This window comes from Ailuropoda melanoleuca, chromosome 13, assembly GCF_002007445.2.
Source record: "Ailuropoda melanoleuca isolate Jingjing chromosome 13, ASM200744v2, whole genome shotgun sequence".
NCBI classification, from domain to species: domain Eukaryota; kingdom Metazoa; phylum Chordata; class Mammalia; order Carnivora; family Ursidae; genus Ailuropoda; species Ailuropoda melanoleuca.
The window spans coordinates 71,377,614-71,397,906 of NC_048230.1; the positions used below are offsets into that span (position 1 = coordinate 71,377,614).

At 48.2% G+C, this 20,293-nt stretch overlaps 1 protein-coding gene across 7 annotated transcripts in view; it reads left to right on the forward strand.

Moving 5' to 3' along the window:
- Nucleotides 1-7,912, forward strand: part of BCL2L1 (BCL2 like 1) — a 50,393-nt gene extending 42,481 nt beyond the window's left edge. For all 7 annotated transcript variants that reach the window (XM_034639735.1, XM_034639737.1, XM_034639734.1 and 4 more), the window contains exon 3: nt 5,717-7,912. In XM_034639735.1, coding sequence (XP_034495626.1) covers nt 5,717-5,854 — 138 coding nt within the window. In that variant the 3' untranslated portion in view covers nt 5,855-7,912. The remainder of the gene's footprint in view (nt 1-5,716) is intronic.
- Nucleotides 7,913-20,293: the final 12,381 nt, after the last annotated feature.

A 20,293-nucleotide genomic window follows, 5' to 3' on the forward strand; every position in this document is an offset into this window, starting at 1 on the left:
GACAAAATCAGACACAGTCTAGTGGGGGAGACAGGACAAAAAATAATCACTCAAATGAATGTGATTATACATGGAATCGGGGAATATGGCCTCATCAAGGTAAAGTGCTTTAGGTCGGTGCTCAGCACAATTAAAACATTCAGATGTGTTAATAAAGATCAGCTGCCATAATAGCATTTGTTATTATTTTATTATTTAACAAGTAAGGACACTGGGCTGTTCAAGTTCACACCAGGAAGTGGCATGGAAACGTGGGAGGTGAGAGAGAAGGGCGGGCCATTAGAGGACTGATCAAACTCAAGTAGGCACTGAGCTTCAGCCCCTGGCAGGGTGGATGGGCCGCTGCCTTAGGGGAAGTGCCGTGGCCTGCGTTGTTCAGTTGGCCTCTGGGCAGAGATCTAGCTGTAGTCAATCTGTGCCTGTCTGGATGGGCCTGGCTTCAGACATGGGTCACACTTGGTCCCTACCTACACAATCCCCCAGACTGTGGGGAGAAAGACTGACACACAAATGGGCCTCAGTTTAGGGACAGCCTGCCTCCCATTCTTACCTCAGGGCCTTTGCACTTGTTGCTACTCCTGGAACATGCTCTTTTTTACCCAAGATTTTTGATCCTCCCATGGCCACTGCCACCTTGTCTTTCAGCTGTCAACTCAAACCTCACTTCCCCAGGGGGACCTTCTCTGACCACTCCACCTATATCAGTCCCCCAGGTGTTCTCTATCACCTCCCCATGACTTCATTGTCTTCAAAGCCCCATCAGCTCTGAAATTGTCTTGTTTCTTTTTATCCTCTCTGCTTCCCACTAGGACAGCGTTTCTCAACCTCTTTCCCTTATCGCAACCCCCCACCCAAGGCATCTTTTTCTACATTCTTGTCCTAATTGCCTTCCCATGACATTTGAATACCACAGCTGTACTCTGTATCTCTTTGTATGCTGTGGCCCCATGGAAAGCCACAAACCACTGTAGTTGCCAAGAAATTTTTGCTTTGCCCCACTGGAGGTGATTGCCTTCCCGTTGAGAGCGTGCGGACTAGAACGTAAGCGCCATAAAAGCAGATCTTGTTTGTCTTTTTTTTTTTTTTTTTAAGATTTTATTTATTTATTTGACAGAGATAGAGACAGCCAGTGAGAGAGGGAACACAAGCAGGGGGAGTGGGAGAGGAAGAAGCAGGCCCATAGCAGAAGAGCCTGACGTGGGACTCGATCCCATAACGCCGGGATCACGCCCTGAGCCGAAGGCAGACGCCTAACCGCTGTGCCACCCAGGCGCCCCCAGATCTTGTTTGTCTTGTTCACTGCTGTGTCTTAGTGCTGGGCTTGGAGCATGGTTTGCACTCAAGAAATATTTCTGGTGTGAATGAGAGTCCAAAACCCTGGAAGCCCAAAGGAGACACTCATTGTGGAGTCTTATAAGCTGAGTAGGGGTTGGTTTACTGAGGAAGATGATATAGGGAGGGTGACCAGTTAGAGGACACACGGGGTGAGAAACACTCTGGAGTATGTCAGGTTGGGCCATTCCACGTACATGGCCAGGACTGTTGGAGGCAGGACCTTGAAAGCGGTCCCAGCAGTGGGCTTCTCCTGGGGACCCTGGTTCTTGGCTCACTCCTGTGAGGGGCCCTGATGCCAAGTCAGAAGACACCAATTCCTAGTCCAAGCTCTACCACAAACCAGCTGTGTGAAACTATAGAATGGGCAGGTGGGTTGGCCTAACTGACTTGTGGGGTCTGCCTGGCTGGGAGTCCATGATTCTGCCATAGGGGTCATTAGCCATTGCCTGTCCACAGTGGCCCTGAAAACCCCTGCATGGATCCCATGTCAGCGGTCAACAGCTGCAAAGAGAAACTTCCACTTTGGGGCGCCTGGGTGGCACAGTGGTTGGGCGTCTGCCTTCAGCTCAGGGCGTGATCCCGGCGTTATGGGTTCGAGCCCCACATCAGGCTCCTCTGCTATGAGCCTGCTTCTTCCTCTCCCACTCCCCCTGCTTGTGTTCCCTCTCTCGCGCTGTCTCTATCTCTGTCAAATAAATAAATAAAATCTTTAAAAAAAAAAAAAAAAAGAAACTTCCACTTTGCTTTCACCCAAGTTGAGGATGCAGACAGCCTCAGGCCTGGGTCTCCTGAAAGCCTCTGTGACATCAGAGACTTCCCTGCAACCCACCCTTACAATCTCACCCCCCTACCCACCATGCCAGCTCTGGCTGAAACTAGTGGGAACCATTGAAGAGCACTGGGGCTTATCTCTGCTATTCCAGAACAGGGCTGCCCTGCAATGCTGTTTATTTATCCAGGGCAACCGCCCACTGAGAAAATGGCTGTGTTTGTTTCCAAGTGTGTCGTGTGAACCTTGAGCTAAATATACCCACACCACTGCCTCCCCAGCACCCGCCCCGGAATAGCACACCCCATTTTGCTAATGTTCTGTCTGCAGAAGCAGTCCCCAGAATCCACAGCCCCTGGAATCATATTCCCCCTTCCCCAGGAGAAGGAGCTCCTGAAAAGGAGATGAAGGTTGTCCTGGCCAGGAATGCATGAGTTGGGGGCTGGGCAGGTCAGAGTCTTGTTCTCTATAACACCGAAATGAAAATGTTCCCTCCACCCTGGAATGACTGTTCCTGGACAGTGAGTGCTTTGTGCCCTTGCAGGGACAGGGCCTGTTTACTCCAACCCAGCCCCAGAGAGGAAAGTTTTCTGTGGCTGCCAGCCCTCCAGTTTAGGAAAGTTCCCATCGAGGGAGCCAGGCCTCTCCCACTTTGGCTGCAACCCCAGTGTCCCTGGTTTCTTGTGAGACATTGGGCCCCTTGGGATAGCCAGGTCCTTCTGGCCTTGGTCTCACTTCTCCCATGCTCCCAACAGTCCAGGACTCTCCCCCATTATGGGTCCATCTTTTTTGTGACTCCATTTGGGCATACTTTACTTAGGACCAGAAAAAACTGTAACTCTTATAAGAATTTTCTCGTCCACCAACACTCATGAGGCCAACCAGGATGAAGGGGGAAAGATAGGGAAGCATATCCACACCAGTGATGCCTGGGCAGCAACAAGGCCAAAGAATTAGGAGTCTGGCTGGCTGCCACACCCCTGCCCTTCTCTCCCCAGACCCAAGGTTCCCTCTCAATCCCACCCCACCCCCCTCTTCCTAGAATCCATTTCAGCCCTACTGACAGGACAGATCGTCCCAGCCCCCCCCCCCCACAGGGAAGTGTCCTGCTAGAGCCGTACTTCCTTTGGAGCTGAGCGGCCCTGGGTTCTGATCCTGCCTGTGCTGCCTTTTAGCTGGGTGACCCCAGGCACGGTCTTCCTATCCATTGAAATGGGGCTCAGATCTACCTGATGAAGGTGAAATGGCTATAACTGCCTGGCATTTAGTAGACTTGTAATACCTTCCCTCTGCATGTGCCAGACACTGTTCGAGGCATTGAGTATGTAGAGACAAGCCAGGGTCTCTGCCTGTGTCAAGCCACACCTAGTGCAGGAGACAAAACAAAAACAAAGTGTCGAATCTGGTTTTGAAGAGTGCCGGGAAGAAAAACAAAGCAAGGTAGAGAAAGATGAGGATGGGTACCATTTTAGAAGAGGTGACCAAGGCAGGCCTCCCTGAGGAGATGACATCTGAGTAGATTCAGGAGTGAAATGAGGGAGGGAGGGAGGGAGGGAGGGAGGGAGGTGGTGAGGTGGTGATCTGGGGTGCAGTGCTCTGGGCAGCGAGAACAGCAAGCTCCTGAGCCAGGTGTTCGAGGAAAAGCAAGGAGGCCGGTTTGATGAGTGTGCAGTGGGGAGGGGGCAGGTGCCACTAGACCTCGTGGAGCGTGGTAAGGAGTGGGGACTTTATTCCGGGTGTTCGGGTGTGATGGGAAGGAAGCCTTGGGAAGGCTGAGAGCTTGGGATGAGATGGGAAGGAGTGACATGGTCTGAATGGAGCGGCTTTTTCTGGTATTTTTCCCCCCAATACCTGGTAAACGTTCTGGTAAGGGCTCTAGCTTATGTGTCACTCCTACCTCCCTAGTGGCTTAATAAATATTGAGGAGTCTTTGAGTCATCTTGGCAGTTCGGTGCGCATGGCCTTCCGCTAGGTACAAGGATGTGAGCAGAAATGACACAGCCTTTCTAAGTGCAAGGCAAAGCTGTTAGAGGACTTTAAGCTCAGGCGTGCCATGATCTGATCTATGGGTTTTTGTTTTTGTTTTTTAAGATTTTATTTATTTATTTGACAGAGACAGCCAGTGAGAGAGGAAACACAAGCAGGGGGAGTGGGAGAGGAAGAAGCAGGTTCCTAGTGGAGAAGCCTGATGTGGGGCTCCATCCCGGAATGCCGGGATCACGCCCTGAGCGGAAGGCAGACGCTTAACAACTGCGCCACCCAGGCGCCCCTGATCTATGGTTTTTAAAAATCCTCCATGTGGAGCATGAACTGAGTGGGATTATCAAGACCAGAAGTAGGGCCAGGCAGGTCTCACAGTGAGCAGACTGGCCTGGTGGGACTTGGAACCAACTGGAGATGGCAGGTGTTGTCTGAGGGAGCAGCCACTGCTCAGCCAGGTGGGACCAGGTGGAAATGAGGGCCCATGGGCTCTGTGTTCATTCATCTGTGATCCATTCACTCTAGACACACACACTCCCTAGGCCCACAGGCTCCTGGTCTGTAAATGGGGAGAGACAGCCTGCACTGCAGCATCGTTGGAGGACTAAAGGACAAACGGGGTGCAAAGCTTACTCATTAAAGAGCGCTACAGCCCCCTCTCCCTGCCCCACAGTCTGGCTCCACCCTGGGCTGGGTAATTTAACCCACAGCCCCACCTTCCCATATCATGTGCTTCCCTCCTGACTGCCCTGGGGGTGAGGGCTGTTGCTCGCTGCCTCCTGGGCCCTGAGTCACACCCCCAGGGGGTGGGGGACAGGGACAGGGCCTCGCAGACCCCATCCCAGTCCTGTAATGGAGTAGCTGTCCCTCTGCTTGCCCTCTGTCTACCCATCAGCCGGTCCCTCCCTTCTCCAGAGAGAGAAGGAGACTCAGGCCAATAGTCCCCAGACCTGGCCTACCCCTAAATCACTGGGAATTTAGCCTGTCCCCTCTCCCTCCCTGCCTTAGTCACATCAGTGGGGAGGCTAAGGCCTAGTGGTTCTGCACTACGCACAGCCTCAGCTGCATGCTCCTCCTCGGCTTCCAGACCACACATGGGCCGGCTCTTGCTCACCACTTCACCCTCATCTCCCCATGCCCTTCTTTCCTGCCTTCTGCTCCAGCCGCCTAGCCTCCCTTCACTTCCTGCTCCTGCCCCGTCTCTTTCCCGCTGCAGATTCTCTAGTACCACTTTTTAGCCAGCTCACCTTGGACAAAGCCCTTGCCAGCTTTGCACCGTTATCTCATCAATGAAGTGCATTGGTCATCATCCGTAGCAGGGCGGCAGGAAGGAGGGCAGCCGTGAACCCTTTATCTGGCCCAGAGTGGGCATGGATGGCTATAGTTTTTCAAATCACTATTGCAGGGATGCTTGGGTGGCTCAGTCGTTAAGCGTCTGCCTTTGACTCAGGTCATGATGCTTCCTGCCTGCTGTTCCCCCTGCTTGTGCTCTCTCTCTGACAAATAAATGAATTTAAAAAAATAAAAATCTCCAAATCACTGTTCCATGCAGGTGGCCTCCTTTTCCTACCTATCCACATTGCTGATGTAGCACTTAAACAGCACCCTCCTTTCTGTTCTCTCTCCCTGCAGGACACTTTCGTGGAACTCTACGGGAACAATGCAGCGGCTGAAAGCCGGAAGGGCCAGGAGCGCTTCAACCGCTGGTTCCTGACAGGCATGACTGTGGCTGGCGTGGTTCTGCTGGGCTCGCTCTTCAGTCGCAAATGACCAGACACTGACCACCCACTTACCCTCCCACCCCTGTCCTGCTCCCATCACATCCCTTTGTCCAGCCACCATTGCCACCAGGAGAACCACTACATGCAGCCTATGGCCACCTACCCATCACAGGGTTGGGCCTAGACCTGGTCCCCTGCAGTTAGTTTTCTAGAATCTTCCACGCTTCTGTGAAAGCCACCTTCCCTACACCTCAGTTCTTCTGGCCTCAGAACCCACAGGGTTCCCCCAAAATCTGCCCCATGGAAGCTGGCAGGTATGGGGGGTATTTGTAGCTGGGAGCTAGAGGGCCCTGTTTGATTGGTGGAACACCCCAACCCCTTAGCCTCCCCAAGAATGCTTTCCTGCTAGAGAGCTGGAGAGTTTTCTGACCTTTTTCCCCAGAAGGAGAGACTAGATTGCCTTCGTTTTGATGTTTGTGGCCTCAGAATTGATCATTCCCTTCCCCTTCCAGGACCTAGGCTCCCCTTCCTTTCATCCCCACCTTCCCAAGAGCCACTTAGGGGCACTTCTGACTAATTAGGGATTCAAGCTGCTTGGAATAAAGAAACAAGGACCAGGACCCCCTCCCCACTTCTGGCCTGGCCAAAGTCCCTGACTCCAATCCCAGTGTCCTCCAGAAGCCTCTGGCTAGAGGCCAGCCCCGCCCGGGAAGGAGAGAGCTGTAGCTGCAGGAAGCATCCCATGCCAAAGCTGGGGTGGTCCTTGCAGTTTAGCACCACCCCAGTTCATTTCCCCTTCCCCTCCCTTGGCTCCCATGACCGTGACTGAGGGACCAACTGGGCCCAGGGCAGGTGCCCCAGAGCTGTTGATGGGCTCAGCTGCCTCATTTCCTGCAAGAAGATCAGCCTGTGGCATCTTTGCCTTGGGCTGCCGCCCATGGAGTCCAGGGACTCGGGGGACTCGGGGGCCTCGGCCCAGAGGTGAAGGGGAGCTACAGGGAGCAGCTATGGGAGCCCTAGAGTCTTCCCTACCTCAGGCAGGAAGGGCAGGAGGGAGACCCTGATGCACGGGGGAAAGCGGGGGTGGCAGGAGGGGCCAGTCCTACCTGGCCGAACAGAAGTGTGCTCCACCCCCATTCAGCCTGGGCTGCAGGGCTGGCAAGGTCAGAGTGGCCTGGCCAGGAGTCCATCAGACCTCCCTCTCCTCTACTCCACCTATGGCCTGTCTCATCCCTGGGGGTCCCGGCCTACCCCTGGCCATCCCGGGCTCTCTGCTGTACATATTCGAGACTAGTTTTTATTCCTTGTGAAGATGATATACTATTTTTGTTAAGCGTGTCTGTATTTATGTGTGAGGAGCTGCTGGCTTGCTGTGCGTGTGCACGTGGAGAGCTGGTGCCCGGAGACTGAACGGCCTGATGCTCCCTCCCCTGCCCTGGTCTGGGGAAGCCAGCTGGGGGTCCTGGCTCCTGAGGGGCACCTGTCCCCCCCAGCCCCCACCCCACACTTGTTCCAGCTCTTTGAAATAGTCTGTGTGAAGGTGAAAGTGCAGTTCAGTAATAAACTGTGTTGACTCAGTGAGCAAAGGGCCTGGGCTCTTGTGTGCCCCGGGCTGGGGAAGGAGGGGCCATGCGGCTGGCAGCAGGTTCTGCAGGGGAGCTGGGCAGCACTCCTGGCTCTGCTGCCCTCAGGAGATGGCCTTGGACAAGTCCCTTCTTCCCTCTGGGCCTGAATTTCCCCACCTGCTCATTGATGGGGTTTTTATTGAGCACCTGCTGTGTGCTGAGCACTGGGGTGTGTGTGAACAGGATGGACACAGTCTCTGCCCTCAGGAACTGACATTCTAGGGTAACAGCCAGCCACTCGGCAAGCATTTACTGAGCCCTGATCTGCCCAGGCACAGTCCTAGACACCGGGGATTCTGCAGTGAACAAATCTCTTCCTTTATGGAACTCCCATTCTTGGGGAGACAGACAAATAGAACAATGAGTCTGGCAGTTGGAAGGCAAAGGCGGAAGCTGGGTGACCATGAGGAAGAATGGCAAGACTTACGAAGGACCTAATGGGGGAGGAGGTAGGAAGGAGTTAGTCTTGAGGTAACATTTTTTTTTAAAGATGTATTTATTGCGGCGCCTGGGTGGCTCAGTTGGTTAAGCGCCTGCCTTTGGCTTAGGTCATGATTTCAGGGTCCTGGGATGGAGCCCCGCATTGGGCTCCCTGCTCAGTGGTAGAGTCTGCTTCTCTCCTTCCCTCTGCCCCTTACCCCACTCAGGCTCTCTCTTGCTCACTCTCTGTCTCTCAAATAAAATCTTAAAAAAAAAAAAAAAGATTGATTTATTTAAGAGAGCATGTGCAGGAGGGGCAGAGGGGGCGAGAGAATCTCAAACAGACTCTGCGCTGAATGGGGAGCCTGATGTGGGGCTCGATCTCACGACTGAGATCTTTACCTGAGCTGCAACCAAGAGTTGCCACTCAACTGATTGTGCAGCCCAGGCACCTCCAGGCTTGAGGTAATATTTTAGAGGTAGATCCCACAAGATTTACTGATGTATTAGAGATAGTTCAAGAAAGAAAGAGGAATCACAGGTGACTGGAGTTTTTGGAGTGGTGACACCATTACAATTACAAAAGTGAAGTACATGTCTAAGGCCAGTGCAACCCAAGAGGCTCATAGTGAGTGCCCAACAGTATTTAATATGGGGACCTTGGCTTGTGTAAGCTCCCTAGAAGTGGTAATGAGAGCTAGGGCCGGAAGAATGTATGAGTTAACTAAAAGAATGGGGGAAGCAAGAAGAGTGGTCCTGGTCAAGAAGCAGCAAGTGCACAGGATGAGTAAGAGTTTTCTTCAGGCAGAAGGAAAGTTGGTGTGTGGAGTTGAGAAGAGGCCCCTGGGTCAAGACTGCGCCAGAGAGGTGGGGTGAGGGGAGTGAACTTGATCCTGAGGGCAGTGAGAGCCAAAGGGAAGTTGTAAGTCAGGGAGTGGTATGCCCCCTTAGAGTCCCCAAAACAAAAGACCCTGTGTGGAGAAGTTTCTGGAAGGGAGCAGAGTGGGAACCTGGAGACCAGTGAAGAAGCCATGGTTTGGTTAAGGCTCTGGTTCTCAGGGTGGGCAAGCCAGGTGTGTCTCCTAGGTCACCATTCCTGGGCTTGTGACTTTGTGCAAGTTACCGACCCTCTCTGTGCTCCAACTTTCCCCTCTATAAATGGCATTGATGGCAGGCAGTACCCATCTCACGCGACTGTGGTCAAGATTGAATGAAATAACCCAACAGAGCTTGGAGGAGGACTGGATGGAGAGGCGCGACAGCTATGACCCCGCCATCAGACGGGGTCCCTACAGAGAAGAGCCCTTCCACTTAGAGCAAGCAGCCGGTGGTCTCGGAGGGTCTGGGAAAGCGAGCGAGGACGTCAGGGGCGGGCTCTCCGGCCGGGGGTGGGGTTGGAGGAGGGAGCCTGCCGCGAACGCTCCGCCCCACCCGCCTTCGGGAGCAGCCTTGACTGCCCTCTGGTGGCCGAGGATGGGGGGGTGAGACCTGAAGCCACGCCCACTGCAGCTGCCCTTTGGCGGCGCCCCAGACCTCTGTCTCCCGTGGGCCAGCTTTCCCTAGTGTCTGTCCTTCGTCCTGCTGCCCATAGGGACCTCTACCCTTCCAATCTTGGGATACCGTACTCAGCTTGCCACGGCTCTCCTGGGACTCAGGGTCATCATTCTCCTTAGTTAACACCAAAGTCTTCAGTCTTTCCCCCCACCCCTACCCCCACAATGCGTCCCTTGCCCCTGCCCTTTTATCTTAGCTGTTCAGGCCCCCTCTCCAGATCTTTGATCCTTCCGGAAACATATTTTCACATACAGGCAAATACATAGATATAAATATACTTTGATCTTCACCGCACCACCACCACCCCCCGCCTTTTTTTACGCAAATGGTAACACACACACACTGGCTTGCCTTTTCCCCCTAAATAATCTTATAGAAGTTTTCATATTCATACATGAATCCCTGTGTACTCATCGTGCAGCTTCAAGTTATCGACACTCATGGCAGCTTCATTATTTTTTTTTTTTAGCTGTGTAGTGTTTTAACCAGACCTCTAACTCAGTGATTTCCAACCTTATACATGCCATGGCACATGCACAAAATACTGGAATTGCACACTGAGGGAAAATTGGGAGGGGTTTCAGACTGCCTATGTGGGTCCTAGGGGAAGATCTATTCCATTTCTATAATTTTTACGAGGAGAAAAATGAAATACATTTCATAGTTAAGTATTAACTTTGATAGAAACAAGTATTTTATTTATTTTATATGAACTTTTATAATCAAAATGGTTCACACAATTTCTGATCAAGCTTAATTAATGATGATCTCTTCAAATTCTTGATAGCATCAACAAGAGATTTCATAGCCAGAAGTAGGTGATAAAAGAAAAATTTTAACCATCCCAAAGCTTACAATTGAAATTACATTTAAATATTCCAACAGTTCTTCCCTTTATTTAATTGATGAGTGTAATGCTGTATTCAAGTGGATTTCAAATCCAAAGAACTTTTTCATTTCAGGTATTTTAAATTAATGATAAATTACAGAACACAGGAAATGATGTAAAGTTTCCAAGTCCTTTTTTTTTTCCGAGAAAATTGTAACTGCTATTAAACCTGGCCAAGGCCATATAGCACACAGGAAGAGAGGAAAGGAGGGAGAGAAAGACCGTGAAAGAAGGAAAGAAGAAAGGGACAGACTGTGTAGTAGGACGGTTTACATTTCATAAGAATTCACAAGACCTTTTACATGAAGTTATTCAAGCTAATCATGTGTGAACCTACTGAAATGAGGTGGTTTAAATAATTTAGGAGGGAATTAATACTTCATATGACCAGAATTCTAACATTAGCACATGGACATTTATTAAAAATCAAATAAGACAGGGGCACCTGGGTGGCGCAGTCGTTGGGCGTCTGCCTTCGGCTCAGGGCGTGATCCTGGCGTTATGGGATCGAGCCCCACATCAGGCTCCTCCGCTGTGAGCCTGCTTCTTCCTCCCCCACTCCCCCTGCTCGTGTTCTCTCTCTCGCTGGCTGTCTCTATCAAATAAATAAATAAAATCTTTAAAAAAAATCAAATAAGACAAAAATTTATAGAGATCCTATTTGTCAATCTTAAAGTTTGAAGTCATTCTTTTTTTTAAGTAAGTTCCATACCCAGCGCGAGGCTCGAACTCCTAACTCTGAGGTTGAGAGTTGCATGCTCTACTAACAGCCAGCAAGGTGCTGAGGAAGTCACTCTTAAAACACGAGGTACCAAAGGGCGCCTGGCTGGCTGTCAGTAGAGCATGGGACTTTGATCTTGGGGTTGTGAGTTTGAGCCCCACTTTAGGTATAGACAGTACTTAAATAAAAAGGAATATAAATAATGTATTAGCTAGCCAAAAAGATAGTTTGTAAATTTGTTGCTGAGCAGGGAAATGACCAGTCCTCACATCAGGAAGGCTTGGCTCAAATTGACCTGATGTAAAAAACAGTGTCCCCCACCCCCTGCAAAACAAAACAAAACAACAACAACAAAAAAAACAAACTGTTCCCCATCCTGTTGCCTTGTAAAAATAATAGCAATAAATGAAAATAATGACAAAGCCCTTATTTGCAAACCATTTATGTGGCAGGACATCCCTTTTAGGCATATTAATCTCACCTGGGCTTCATGCCAAGCTCCTTGGGCACCTGGAAAACAAATTCCTGCAGTGTCTGCAGAGACTTCGTGGAGGGTCCTTGCAGATGGAAATGGATGGCTCCATGCTCTGTGGCTGACCCCTGTAGTACATGTCGAGGAAGCGCCCAAACTCGGCTGTGCTCCGCTCATCCTGGTAGAGCGATGAGGGCCAGAGGGGAGAGAGGCCGTGTAGTGGTTAGGAGCAGGGCTCTAAAACATTCTTCCTGGGATAGCTGCATACCCTTGGACAAGTGTCTTGACATCTCTGTGCCAGAGTTTCTGTACAACGGAGATGATAGTAATGGGTGGTTATGCAGATTTAATGCAGGTTTTATCTTAGATGCTTAAGAATGGGATCCAACACTGTAAGTACATTATCAGGCTACTCTGTCAGACCATTCCCACACCAGCTACCACTGTTCTACAGAGCCCTGAGGGGACTAGTCTTGGGGCTCCAACTGCCTGAGCTCTGTGTCATAGTATGCATATCCCCTGAAAGCAAAGTCTAAAAGTAAGGATTCAGGTGTAAGTAGTTTTAAGGGGTGATCCCAGGACAGTGGGGATAGTGAGGTAGGGAAGAGCAGGAAGCCAAGACTGGGTGCAATGAAACGTAAGTTGCCACCTCAGACAATAGGACTCCTTCCCAGGGGATCCTTTCAAAGACCTGTGGAACAGCCTAGGGATAAGAACCTCAAGGTATTTCTCCACCAACTCCCATCCCTCATTGGCAGAGTCCTCTCCTGTCATTGGTTCTCGGCATTTGACATTTCCTGCCTGCCCCATGCTTGGGCCAAGCGCCAATAAATCTATGGTCTAAAAGACAAGGGGACTGTTCCCTTGAATGAGAACTGTGCACCAAAGTTGCACGGGACTTCTGAGGATGGGCCGAGGGTACATGGCTGGGGCAACAACACGTCTGCCACAACCTGTGAAACTGTGTAGCACACCAGCTGGGAAACTCGCCTTGAGGGAGGAACGATTTCCCAGTTCTTGACTTTTGCTAATCCAAACGGCTCTGCAGTCACCAACCTGTGTAGCCATCATTTTGCCCACACACATGCACCCCCACGGGAAAGTCCCAGAAGCAGAATCTCTGGGCCAGAGGTTATATGCATTCATCGTTTTGACGGAGATAGCCAAAGCTGTCATCCGGTGGGACTGTGTGTCTCCTGCACACTTGCCAACAGCCGTGTTCACGCTCTTTGATCTGTGTCAATCTGGTTGATGAAAAAATAGTATCCCATACTTTTAAATTTCATTTGCAAAACTCTAATTGAGGTTGGCATCTTTTAATAATTTAAAAGCCATCTGTATCCCTGATAATTTAATGAATCCACGCAATGACCGATGAAGGCTGCAAAGGCACACGAAGACGCTGAGAGTGTGTGCCTCCTGGCCAAGGAACACAGCACACCCAGGAAATACTCTTGTCAAAAAGTCAGATCTAAATGTAACCAAAGCCTCTAAACAGAACCACCAGAGAGGGAAAATGCAGGGGATGGAGGGGCACAATCAGTCATGGGGACGGAATCAGTAAAATGCAGACTGGTGGGGACTGGTCAGGAAAGTGACCCTGCTTCTATACTCTCTCTTTCAGGAAGCTAGAGCAGATCTGCTTGTCCCTCTTTCTCCTGCTAACTAAAAACCCTGGACACTGTATATAAAACAAGCACAAGAAAACTCTGAAAGGTGATGAGAAGGCAAACCGGCCAGGGACCTCAGGACCCCAGTGACGAGTTCCATGGGTTATCTTTCTGCCTCAGAGATCCCAGACTTGGAGCCAAAGAAGATGCAGCTGGCTACCCAAAAAAGCCAATGGGCACAGAAAAGACAAAACAGCCCGCAAAGCCTGCTTTCTCTGGCCAAAGGATTAGGAAGGAACCACCCCGCAGGACAGAACTTCCAGACGGTAAGAGCTCTACTCCAGCCAAACACCACTGGAAAAACTATGGCCCTAACCACATCAGCAAAGGCCACGCAGGGATTTGGTGACTTCCATTCACCCTCATGAGTCAAGGTAGATGTAGATGGAGGCCACACTGGGAGCCCACAACTCCACTCCCCACCTGGCAACAATGAAAGTGGGTAAATGGATGTAAAGAGGGTAAAGTTTCTACACTTCACTCAAATTGGGAAATGATGGCTCCAGTAGACTGTGGTAAGGTATGTGCACATAACGGAATACCTACACCGCTAAAAAGCTATGCAAAAAAGACACTCAAAAACACTGTGGATAAAATAAAATGGAACTGTAAAAAAAATGTTCACATTTTTCTACAGAAAGCCAGAAAAATAAAACAGGGAAATGAATAACGGAACGCACCGGGGGGGAAAAAGAGGGGGGAATACGCCTTAGCATAGCAATAATTATATTAAGTGTAATGGTCTAAATATACCAATGAAAAGATACTGGCAGAGGCGCGCCTGGCTGGCTCAGTCTGTGAAGCGTGCGACTCTCGATATCGGGTTGTGAGTTCAAGCCCCACATTGGGTGTAGAGCCTACTTAAAAAATAAAAAGATATTGGCAGAGTGAATTTTAAAAACCAACTATTGGGGCGCCTGGATGGTTCAGTCAGTTAAGCGCCTGCCTTCGGCACAGGTCCTGATCTCAGGGTCCTGGGATCGAGCCCCACATCGGGCTCCCCTCTCAGCAGACAGTCTGCTTCTCCCTCTCTCTCTGACCCTCCTCCCCGCTTGTTCTCTCTCTCCCCCTCTCTCTCTCTCAATAAAAAATTTTAAAAATTTTTTTAAAAATTTAAAAACCAATTATATGCTGCCTATAAGAAACTCACTTCAAATATAGAAGCAGATAGGGGGGAGGATAAAAAAGATATATCACACAAGCAGCAAAAAGTGATGGGTCTAAAAAGAGAAACAGACAAATCCACAATTAATAATACACTTCTCTCAACAACTGATGGAACAACTAGACAGGAAATCACCAACAATACAGAAGAACTCAACAGCACCATCAACAGTGGAATCCAATGGACATTTACAGAATGCTGAATTCACCAACAGCAGAATACACAATCCCTCCAAGTGCCCACTGACCATATCCCAACACAGACCATGTTCTGGACCATAAGACACACCTCAACAAACTTAAAAGAATTGAAATCACACAATATGTTCTCAGTGGAAACAAAGGCGAAATCAACAACAGAACAATAATCTGAAAATCTCCAAGCACTTGGAAACTAAATGACACATTTCTAAATAATTCATGAGTCAAAGAGGAAGACTCTAGGGAAATAAAAAATATATATATATTTAATTGAATGAGATGAAAACACAACATATCAAAATTCGCAGGACACAGAGCAGTTCTGAGAGAGAGGTGTGTACAATAAATGCATACAACAAAAAGAGAGGTCAATTCAATCATCTAAGTTCCCACCTCAAGAAACTAGAAAAAGAAGAGCAAAGTAAACTCGAAGCAAGCAGAGGGAAGGAAATAATAAGGAAAAGAGTGGATGGAAGTCAGTGAAATTTGAGGACATACAAAGAAATAAAGAACTCTGATAAAGGTAACTGCATAGAAAAATATAAAAGAAGCGTTCTTGTATTTTGGGGTTGTAACTCTGTTTCCTACATGATTTAAAATAAATGCATTAAAGGGGCACCTGGCTGGCTCTGTTGGGAGAGCAGGTGACGCATGATCTCGGGGTCATGAGTTCGAGCCCCACATTGGGTGCAGAGATTACTTAAATATTTTAATGCAAACGCATAAAAAAATTAGAAATCTATATTAATGGGCACATAATGTATAAAGACACAATTTGTGACAAAAATAATAGAAAGGGGGAGTGTGGAGTGATATAGGAGCAGGTTTTGGGTTTTTTTTTAAGATTTTATATATTTGTTTGACAGACAGCAAGAGAAAGAACACAAGCAGGTCAAGTGGGAGAGGGAGAAGCAGGCTCCCCGCTGAGCAGGGAGCCCGATGTGGGGCTCCCAGGACCCCAGGATCATGACCCGAGCCTAAGGCAGATGCTTAACAACTGAGCCACCCAGGCGCCGCTAGGAGAGTTTTTATGTTACTCAACTTAAATTGATATCAGTGCAAGATTGTTGTCAATTTAAGATGTTATTTGTGGGATTCCTGCGGGGCTCAATTGGTTAAGCATCTGCCTGTGGCTCAGGTGATGATCCTGGGGTCCCAGGATCGAGCCCCACCCACACTGGGCTCCCTGCTCAGCAGGGAGCCTGTTTCTCCCTCTCCCTCTGCCATTCCTCCCACTTGTGCTCTCTGGCTCTCTCTATCTCTGTCAAATACATAAATAAAAATTTTTTTAAAAAATCAACTAGCCCTACCAGATATCTGTAAAACACCCACCCAACAACAGCAGAATACACATTCTTTGGTGCACATGAAACATTCTCCAGGATAGGCTGGCTGTATGTTAAATCACAAAACACATTTGATTTATTTTATTTATTTATTTTTAAATAGGATCCACACCCAACGTGAGGCTTGAAGTCATGACCCTGAAATCATGAGTCACATGCTCTTAGGACTGAGCCAACCAGGCACCCCTCAATAAACTTTAAAGATTGAAATCCTGTAATGTATCTTCTCCAACCACAGTGGAACAAAGCTAGACATCAATAACAGAAAACTAGGAAATTCCCAAGCATGTGGAAATTAACACACTGTTAAATAACCAGTAAATCAAAGAATATATCACAAAGGAAATTAGAAAAAACTTAGAGACAAATGAAAACACAAAATACCAAAAGTTACACGATACAGTAAAAGTGGTGCTGAGAGGGAAATTTTTTGCGGTAAATGCAGTCTACTACTTGAAGAGTTCAAGCTACCATATTCCCCCAAGGTAAAATAGGTCATTTGAATAACCCTGTAACAATCAAGGATGTTGATTCAGTAATTTTTTTTAAAAAAGATTTTATTTGACAGAGAGAGAGAGAGAGAGACAATGAGAGAGGGAACACAAGGGGTGGGGGTGGGGGAGAAGCAGGCTTCCTGCCGAGCAGGGAGCCTGACTCAGGGCTCGATCCCAGGACTCTGGGATCATGACCTGAGCCGAAGGCAGACGCTTAACGACTGAGCCACACAGGCGCCCCTGATTCAGTAAACACCCACCCACCCCACCACCCACAATGATTTCACTAGAGAGTTCTACCGAATGTGTGAAGAATTACCTTGATATCAAAACCAAAGATGCACATGAACCAACTCCAGTCTTTAGCTTCAAGGTGGATCCTCACTCCTGGAGCGCCTGGGGGGCTCAGTCGGTTAAGCGTCCAACTCTTGATTTCAGCATGGGTTGTGATCCCAGGGCTGTGAGATTGAGCCCTACGTCCAGCTCCACGCTGGGCATGGAGCCTGCTTAAGATTCTCCCTTTCCCTCTGCCCCCACCCCATGTGCATGCACGCTTTCTCTCTCTCTCTCTCCCCTATAAAAAAACAAAAAACAAAAACAAAACTTCAAAAGATACAAATAAATAAATAAATATAAATTAAAAATAAATAATTCAGGGGTGGGGATGGGGAAGTGAGTGGGCCATGAACAGATAAAACAGGTAATTGTGGTAATTGTGGCTGCTGGGGAGGCACGTGGAAGTTGCTAGATGAGACCTTTCTGTATGTTTGAAATTTTCCCGTAAGAACTGTGGAGGACACTTTTTTCTTTCTTTTCTTTTTTTTAAGATTTTATTTATTCTCTTGAGAGAGAGATAGAAAGTGTGAGCAGGGGGAGAGGCAGCGGGNGAAGGCAGACACTTAATCAACTGAACCACCCAAGCATCCCAGGACACTTTTTTCTTTTTCTGTAATCTTCCTGGTCATGATGTTTGCAACACTTCATAGAGCATTTATCTTTTTCTTACTCGTTTGTTAGGCTGTTGGTTTGGTTTGGTTTTTAGCATATTAAGGAAACCAGTCATTTTTCACCTTTTTAGTTCCTTTTCAGTTTCTCTCTCTTTTTTTTTTTTTACAGAGAATTTTACTATTATAGGACATTTTGACCCAAATGTTTTGACCTCATGGATGTGTTTATCCCAAGGCTATTTTGACTGTGAGTTTTGAATCCAAATATTTTTATCAGAATTACACTAATTCTTTTTCTTTTTTTTTTCTTTTTTTCTTTTTAGGGGCGCCTGGGTGGCTCACTTGGTTAAGCATCCAACTCTTTTTTTTTTTTAAAGATTTTATTTATTTATTTGACAGAGATAGAGACAACCAGCGAGAGAGGGAACACAAGCAGGGGGAGTGGGAGAGGAAGAAGCAGGCTCATAGCGGAGGAGCCTGATGTGGGGCTCGATCCCATAACGCTGGGATCACTCCCTGAGCTGAAGGCAGACGCTCAACCACTATGCCACCCAGGCACCCCAAGCATCCAACTCTTGATTTCGGCTCAGGTCATGATCTCAGGGCTGTGAGACTGAGACCCAAGTTGGGCTCCGTGCTCAGTGAGGAGTCTGCTTGGGATTCTCTCTCTCCCTCTGCTCCTCCCCACACCCATGCACTCTCTCTCTAAAATAAATCAATCTAAAAAAAAAATTTTATTTTTAAGTAATCTCTATACCCAACATGGGGCTCAAACTCAAACTCTGAGATCAAGAGTCACACACTCTACTGACTGGGCCAGGTGCCTCAGAATTCCACTGATTCTAATACAGCAATAAAGTGCTTTTTTTTTTTTTTTAAGAAAGCGCTTTCTTGAGTAAGGTGCATGAAGTCGATTTTATTCCTGTTGTTTTATGACCAAAGTTAAATTCTTTCGAATGTTTGCTATTATAAATTTAATTTTACAAAATTATTTTTTCATTGCAATCAGCCTGACTTCATGGAGTGAATGCCACCATGAGGAGGTGATTGTTCTCTCAGTCGCATTTATCCACATCTGCGTTCACCGGTTTTCTGCCCTTGCGCATTATCTGCTATTGTCCGTTATTTCCATTTGGTCCGATCTGTCAGGTCAAATTTGATTATCTAAATGTCAACATGTTATTGTCTGTTTGAATTTCAGTTGCTACCTAACTAAACTTGGTCAGCGTTAGCTTCTATCCACGTAATTTTGCGTGGGTTGTTTCTACACCGTCAGTGATACGATGTAGTCCTTGCTCACAACTCTGCCCTTCCCCCCACCCACCATGTGTGCTCTGATGAAATTGAGGTTGGGCTTGGCTGTGGGCAGCCAGACTGTATTTTCCAAAGATGAGCACAACAGCATCTCCCATCTCATATGCATCTTACATCTTGGATTGTGACCATGGAGCTGGAGGGTCTATGTCCTCTCCCTCTTGAACGCAGGTGGAACTTTGCGAGTGCCTTGACCAACAGGGTTCAGCAGAAGCGATGCTAAGTGTCTTCTGAGGGTCGATCATAAAAATGCAATACCCTTTCTTCTTGTTCTCTTGGAATTCTCACTCTTGGAACCCACCCACCATGTTTTGAGGGAGCGCAAACTGGCCCACACAGAGAGACCACCTGGGGATGCCACCAAAGAAGGATATCCGGTGGACAGCTCCAAGTGAGCTGTCCGGCTCAGCCCGCTGACAGCCAGCGTCAACCACCAGAGCGAAAACCCTCCAGAAGATTCTGGCCACTGCCTTTTGAGTATTTCCAGCTGAGACCTCAAACATTCTAGAACAGAGGCATCAGTAACGACTGTGCCCTTCCTGAATTCCTGACCTACAGAATTGGCGAGCGGAATAAAATGGCTCTTTTATGCCACTGCGTGTTGGGGTGGTTTGTAATGTAGCAATGGTTACTGGAACACCACAGGACTTGCTTTGACCGGTGGAATGCCGTGCTCATTCTACGTGGGCTCGTCCTGAGCCTGGGCTCTAAGAGCATCCTGTGTCCTAATCACCCCCTTGCCCCCTCAGGAGTCTCTGACTTCTGCCAAGAGAAGATAATGCCCTAGGTGCCCACTGCTCCCAGAACAAGGAGACACGTGGAATAACTTTGAACCCAACGGTTATGGGCTGAGTCATGTCTCCTGCAAATTCCCACATTGAAGTCCTAACCTCTAATAGCTCAGCATGTAGTGGTGTTTGGGGGTGGGGTCTTTGAAGAGGCGATGAAGTGAGAATGAAGTCATTGGGAAAGGCCCTAACCCCATCGGACTGGTGTGTTTATAAGCAGAGGAAATCTGGACATATCAAGAGACACCGGGAACGCGCATGCACAGAGGAAAGTCCGTGTGAGGACACAGCAAGACGGTGGCATTTGCAAGCCAAAGACAGAGACATCGGAAGAAACCAATCTTGCCAACACCCTGATCTTGGACTTCGAGCCTCCAGAACTATGAGAAAATACATTTCTGTTGTTTAAACCACTCAGCCTATGGTATTTTGTTATAGCAGCTTATGCTAGTGTGATTTATTATAAGAAATATATAAATTTGTGGGGCGCCTGGGTGGCTTAGTCGTTAAGCATCTGCCTTTGGCTCAGGGCGTGATCCCGGCATTCTGGGATCCAGTCCCACATCAGGCTCCTACGCTGGGAGCCTGCTTTCTCCTCTCCCACTCCCCCTGCCTGTGTTCCCTCTCTCGCTGGCTGTGTCTCTCTGTCAAATAAATAAATAAAATCTTTAAAAAAAATATATATATATATATATATGTATATATAAATTTGGTCTTAGTCTGGTTTCTGGTACAGAGCTCCTAAAATCCTTGGAATTTCCTAAGTAATGAGAGCAAGGAAGGTGTCTCTTCTTATGTTAACAAGGTGACTTTTGGACCCCACCTAAGGATTGCCCAGAGAACAAACCATGTGATTAGAGGGTTGAACTTTTAATCCTGTAAC